Source organism: Zingiber officinale, chromosome 8B (assembly GCF_018446385.1).
Source record: "Zingiber officinale cultivar Zhangliang chromosome 8B, Zo_v1.1, whole genome shotgun sequence".
NCBI classification, from domain to species: domain Eukaryota; kingdom Viridiplantae; phylum Streptophyta; class Magnoliopsida; order Zingiberales; family Zingiberaceae; genus Zingiber; species Zingiber officinale.
Genome location: NC_056001.1, coordinates 58,302,569 through 58,309,294, shown reverse-complemented (window position 1 = coordinate 58,309,294; position 6,726 = coordinate 58,302,569). Strand labels below are relative to the sequence as shown.

The 6,726-nt window shown below is 45.6% G+C and overlaps 1 protein-coding gene across 1 annotated transcript; it reads left to right on the top strand.

Annotated features, from left to right (window-relative positions):
• Positions 1-4,172: 4,172 nt before the first annotated feature.
• Positions 4,173-6,015, top strand: LOC122015599 (UDP-glucuronate 4-epimerase 6-like). The gene has a single exon (XM_042572584.1). It carries the CDS (start codon positions 4,266-4,268, stop codon positions 5,694-5,696), a length of 1,431 nt encoding a protein of 476 aa, XP_042428518.1. The 5' UTR covers positions 4,173-4,265; the 3' UTR covers positions 5,697-6,015.
• Positions 6,016-6,726: the final 711 nt, after the last annotated feature.

Below are 6,726 nucleotides of genomic sequence, written 5' to 3'. Positions count from 1 at the left end.
TCTGCCGACAATTCATTTTTGAAAAAAAAAACCAAAAACAATTTTAATTTTTTTTTATTTGTGTTCAGATATGACATGAACAGGGGGCCATCACTAGAACAAGATTTATTTTTTTTTGTTTTTGTATTTGTAAAGATCTGCTCATCTGTCTGTTTTTGTCTGCAGTGAAGAATTAATACGAGAGGTGAATCATGTGCAACATGTGAAGGTTCCCAGCAACTGAACTTTTGTTCTTGTTCTCTCCATCGCATTCACGTTCAGTACCCCCTTCTTTCACTCACTCGCTCTATGTTTAGTTAGGCAGCTCTGTTTACTCGAGAGGATGGATCCTAGGAGTTCTGATATTTTTGTTTATTTACTAGACTAACATTTGTTTACATCGAGACCGTGTTTTCCCGACAATCACTTGCCCATGAGCTTGTGCCCTCTTCGCGAGCTCACAATAGTTGCTTGGACACGAGCTCACGACCTACTTGCGAGCTCAATGATCTCTCATCATGAGCTCGTGGCTGCCCACTTGCGAGCTTGTATCCTACTCACAAGCTCACTGGCAACTTGCATCGGACCGTGCCACCGACCTAAGCCTATCGGCTGTCATTTTCCCTTCAGTACTTTTAGTCGGAAACTAAGTTACTCTTTGTTGGACAATCTGTTGGAAATACTTGAAAATTTTAGTTGAATTGAAATTACATAAAATCAATCTCAACTTATTTATCAAGGTGACTTGAACATATAATCTCAGGTTGTCTGCCTTAAACGTTAGGCGAACTGCTATGTACTCTTGAAGAAAGTTGCCTTGTAGCACCAAGTCCAAATCCTAATCGAGTCTGAGTGCCAAGTCGGTTGAATGCTTGAGTGTTGAGCCAGAAGAAGTCGCAGTATCATCCGAGTGGACGCCGAGTCAGGAAGGAAGTTGCCATTCGGATGCTGATTGGAAGTTGAATGGATATCAAGTGCAGCCGAGTCAAGAACAAAGTCACCGAGTTAGGAAGCATAGTCGAGTTGGGAAGTATATGTTGGATATAAGTGATGTGAATGGAGAAGAGGTGGAAGAGGAAAGAAGCTCCATTGTGAATGAGACTTTATCCCACATTGAGAGTTTTCATGGCATGTTGGTTGATTTATATTGATTCACATGCATTGAGGATGTGAACAAATACAGGGGGAGAGACTTTCTCTGACGAGTGGGTGCGCAGATGGGGGTGCAAATTCAAGGCCCGGATTGCACTGAACCATGTTGACTCGTGTGTGGACACGACCTGCGTGCGTCGAATGTCAGACCAGTCGGGGCAAAATTAGTGGAGCAACCAACATATTACCACGTAAATATTTTTGTTACTTGTGTAACGGATGCATTAAAGAAAGATTAATACAGCTAAGTGAAACGTTGGCATTAACGCTGCCCATTAGTCTGAGCTCCTAAGAAAGAAAAGCAGCAGAAGCTCTCCACCTATGTTTCTTCCTCCTGTGTTGTACAACTTTTTGTTCGGTGGAGTGCCCGTGATAGTTTGGGTACCACTCAGTTCGCCGTGACTATCAGTGCTTGGTGGGGATCACGGTTAACCGTTGTATCCTGGGAAACAGATGACCTAAGGAAACCTCAAAGCAAGGCCGAAGGTGGGGTGAATTTGTTTCAAGGAAACTGCGTATCGCGGGCCTTAGTTCACATGTCCGGTTGCTCGCATCGCTCGCTCTGTTGCAACGCCCGCTCGACCTCATCGCCCGTTGGGTCGTCCTGCTCGTCGAAATTCGCTCGGCAGATAACTTGGTCTACCTTTCCGTCCGGTCGGCTGCACGCGCGCTCAACTCGCCCGGCCTCCCACTCGCCCGGTCGACCTCTCTGGCCGCTCGTTCGATCGCCCTATCTGCTTCGCCCGACCGGACTATCGATCGACTTGTCTGATTGCCCGACTAGCCTATCGATCTACCTGTCTTATTTCCCGACCAGCCTATAGCTCGGCCTGTCTGCTCTCCCGATCGGCCTCTAACCCAGTCGGCTTCTCTATCCGGTCGAACTTGCTCGGCCTTACTACCCGGTCGGCCTCTCTGCTGTGCAACTCGGACGCGAGGTTGGTCGATCACCCACTCAGCCTAACTGCCCGGTTGGTCGCTCTGCACTCTTCCCGATCGACCAATCTACTACTTGCCTGCCCTGCCATTAAGTCCGCTCGGACTTTACTACTAGGACTCGGAGCTCGGTCTACACTCAACAATTAGCAGAACAACCCCTGCTGGCAGCTTGCGATTATCAGCAAAGATCATTTCAACAAATAAGTGAATTTAGTTCAATGTAATTTAAATTTAGCTAATATCCCATAAATCTCCAAAAGCATATTGTTTCTTTCAACAGTAGAATCGCTTAGTCAGAAAATGAAGGTGTTGAGTTGGGAAAGATTCTCGATTGCTTAAAACCTTGAGTGTATGTTTTCCAGGATACAACGACAGATCATGATCGCCACCAAGTACTAGTGGATTACGACGAACTGAGTTTGTACCTGGCTGCTTTCACGAGCAAATATGTCGAGCGGGTGCACGACAAAGAGAAAGAATGGGAAATGAAGTGGATGAAGTTTTTGCGTATCGTCTCTTCTCAAGACCATGGTCTCCCACTTGAGCAAATTTTGTCCTGACTAGTCTGACATTCGATACACGCAGGTCATGCCGCACACGAGTCAATTTAGCGTGTGAGAGAGAGACTCTCTCCATACATTTGTTTATATCATATATGCATATGTAACAATATAAACTAATACTAAAATCATAAAACTTCTAATGTGAGACTAAACTTCCCATATATATAATGAAGATCTTTGTATCCACCTCTTTATTTCCATTCACAATTCTAACACTTTGTTCCATTCACAATTCCAACACTTTTTCTCTTTACTTTTACCTTTTTTTCCTTCTCTTTCATGGCGAATCCTTATGTACGGGATGACCTATCGTAACTCTGTAAAAAAACCAAAAATAACACAAATTATAAAATACTCAAAAGATAATTAAAAAAATTAAAAAATCTTTAGACCACTGAAAAAATCTTTAAACGATATTTTTTAATATGAAATTAAGTGATTACAAGTTTCACTCAATAATCAACTGGATTTCTTTTAACAAGCTTCAAATTTTATATATTATAGATCTCGTTATTTAATCCAAATCAAAAGTTTCTATCCATTCTACTCCGATATTACTCTCATTGATCTCACTAATTCTGTTAAGATTCTATTACGAAAAAAATCCTACATGATTTAGAATCGATACAGTATTCCGGATCATAAGATCGTGTGATCCTATGATCCAAGAACATAATTTTTTATAAACATGGCATCCTACCGTAATTCTTCCTTCCAAGTAAATTAGGCATTAAAGACACATCAATGAAAACAACTGGAGTTCTTTTGTAAAAAATAAATAAATAAAAAATAAGGAAAACAAATAGAAAGTAAAAATAATTACTTCCATTATTGATCATTAATAAATCTATTTATACATATTATCAAAATGATAATAAAATATTATAATAAACATGTTCAGATATAGTAAGAAATTAATTTCTAATTATTATGTCGTCCCGTTATTCATTGTCGTCGTCATTATTTAAGAATGATAATTTTTATAATTATTATCCTGCACTGTTATTTTCCACTATAAGAGAAAGACGAAGACAGCAGTACTGGCCCTACTCTTGTTCAATTTAGCATCTTTGCGGAGTCGACGCGGAAAGGAGGAAAAAAAACAAAAGGCAAAGCTGGATCCATTCGAGCTCCCATTCCATGGCGATCTGATCACTGCAGCCATGCGGCCCTGCTCGCGCATCGTCGAGAGGAAAGGGCCACATGACATGGAGATGGGGGAGGGGGCTGAGGTTTCTGTGTCAAATGCCATGTGATTTCCAGACACGAGACAACCACCAACCACATTTCTATGCAAATCAATTAAAACAGTGAGGAGGAGGAGGAGGGTCCATGCCTGCCTTGCCCTTGCCCTTGCCCTTGCCCTTGCCTCCAAGGCACTCAGTTAACCCCACACGATCATAATTTTATTATTGTGTTAAGCTCCTCAACTTAAAAATATAATAATAATAATAATAATAATAATAATAAATAATGGAGAATTTACAGCACAATCCCAAAATCCACAGTTCACACTCTGCTTTTGCCTTTCTTTTATAGTGCAAATGCTGCTGCTGCTAGAATAGAGGGAGGAGTGCCGACGAGGAGTTTGACGCCGCCGCCGCAGCAGCTCAGGGCGAGTGAGGGGGGAAAATGGCTTCTTTGGAGGACACGAGCAAGAGCTTCAGGTTAGAGCGGCATGGAAGCTACCTTCTCCGCCGGATCAACAGCGCCAAGGTCGTCGCTGCCTCCTCTCACCTCCTCTTCCGCGCTACCATCCTCGCCACCGTCGTCCTTATCTTGCTCTTTACGCTCCATTACCCGCCGCTTCTGCTCTCGGGGTCTTCGGCCGTGTCGTCCGCCGGGGGCGCCGGCGGGCACTCCAACCACCGGAGTCTCATGGCGTCGTCTTCAGCGTCGGCGGCCTCCGCGATTAATTATGGGGGAGCTGCGTGGGAGCGGGAGGTTCGGAGGTCGGCGACCCCGCGCCGACAGGATGGGCTCACCGTGCTCGTCACTGGCGCGGCGGGGTTCGTCGGCACGCACTGCTCGCTTGCGATGAAGAAGCGCGGGGACGGCGTCGTCGGCGTCGACAACTTTAATTCCTACTACGACCCTTCGCTGAAGCGAGCGCGGCAGGGGCTCCTCGGCCGCCACGGCGTCCTCGTCCTCGAGGCCGACATCAACGACGCCGCGCTTCTCACCAAGCTCTTCGACGTCGTGCCCTTCTCCCACGTCCTCCACCTGGCGGCGCAGGCCGGCGTCCGCTACGCCATGCGCAACCCGCAGTCGTACGTGGCTTCCAACGTCGCCGGCCTCGTGGCCCTGTTCGAGGTAGCGGCCAAACACGCCGACCCGCAGCCGGCCATCGTGTGGGCTTCCTCCTCCTCTGTCTACGGCCTCAACACCGCCACCCCCTTCTCCGAGAGCCACCGCACCGACCGCCCGGCGTCCCTCTACGCCGCCACCAAGAAGGCCGGCGAGGCCATCGCCCACACCTACAACCACATCTACGGCCTCTCCATCACCGGCCTCCGCTTCTTCACAGTGTACGGCCCGTGGGGCCGCCCCGACATGGCCTACTTCTCCTTCACCCAGCGGATCCTCGCCGGGAAACCCATCAATCTTTTCCGCCGCCACGACGGCGCCGCCGTGCAGCGCGACTTCACCTACATCGACGACGTCGTCCGGGGATGCCTCGGCGCGCTCGACACCGCTTCTCCCAGCACTGGCGGCGGCGGAAAGAAGCGGGGCCCGGCGCAGCTCAGGGTGTATAATCTCGGCAACACCGCGCCGGTGCCAGTGTCGAAGATGGTGGGAATATTGGAGGATCTGCTGGGGAAGAAAGCGAAGAAGAACGTGGTGACGCTGCCGCAGAACGGCGACGTCCCCTACACCCACGCCAACGTCAGCTTGGCGGAGCAGGATTTTGGCTACCACCCGACCACCGACCTCGCCACCGGCCTCAAGCAGTTCGTCAAGTGGTACGTAGAATACTACAAAGTTCAGACCGGTAAGCATACTGACTCCAAAAAGAGGGCGGAGGAGGAAGGCGAAGAAACTCCGGCGACGGCGACGGCGTAGTTAATAATGGCCGATTAATTACTTCAATTTAAGTGTATCTACCGTCTCCAATCATACATTACGGTAATTAAGATGATCAATTAGCCCTGGTCAATAAAGAGCGAGGAGAAAAGGAATTGGAATAAAGAGACAAGAGAGAAAATAACCACGACGGAGGAAGAAGAAGGATGATGTCATGGTTCCTCTGTTTCTTCCTTCTCCAATTTCTCTTCCCCTCAATAACTTCTCTTATTATTGTTGTAATTGTGAATTAAGGTTGCAATTGCATGAAAATGTAAAAAAAGCCACTCACGGTTCTATATATTTTGATTGTGATCCATATCTTCTTCTCTTTCACTCTTAGAAGGATAATTTGTTATACGATTTTCCCAGAAATAGTGCAGATAATTAGTTAGCAACTAATAAATGCTCCCAATTAGGAAAGACTAGAGAAGATTTAATAAAATCAAATTTATTTAAATATATGTGAAATAGAAGGATTCATATAATAATCTCATTTATTGGAATAAAAGTTGAGTTGTTATTGTTGTTGGTCAAGAAGGATGTTGTTTAACTCTTCTTTCACTTAGCTCAGTGTTAGTTGAATCACTTTGCAAGTCACTAAGTATCACTCGACCTCTCCTAGTTAAAATTTATCTTTTTGTACACTTATTATCAATACCCCTCTCGCATCGGAGAAACTAATAGCACATGAAGTCAAGTAAGATGCCAAAGATGGAAGAACGAGGGAAAGAAATTATCAAGGTTACCTTTGACAAATGCAAAACTCTCAAGACTTTTTCTTTTAAAATGGAAAACTAAACCCATATATCCCTAGTTTATAATCCACCATGAATGGAGGTGCATTGAGGTTTTAGGGATTGAAGATGTTGAAGGGAGTGAAAAATGTTGGATCAAGGGAAATTGACTTAAACTAATGCATGGGGAAATGGCGTTAGTTAGGGGTCAACTTCAATTTTGGGTAGTGGAGGTCTCACTCTTTGGTGAGGTCCTCCGATTCTTAAGGACTAACTAACTCAAACAATTAATT

What these genes read in the sequence shown, in the direction of transcription:
- LOC122015599 (XM_042572584.1), top strand. Translation starts at nt 4,266, where the DNA reads ATGGCTTCTTTGGAGGACACGAGCAAGAGCTTCAGGTTAGAGCGGCAT.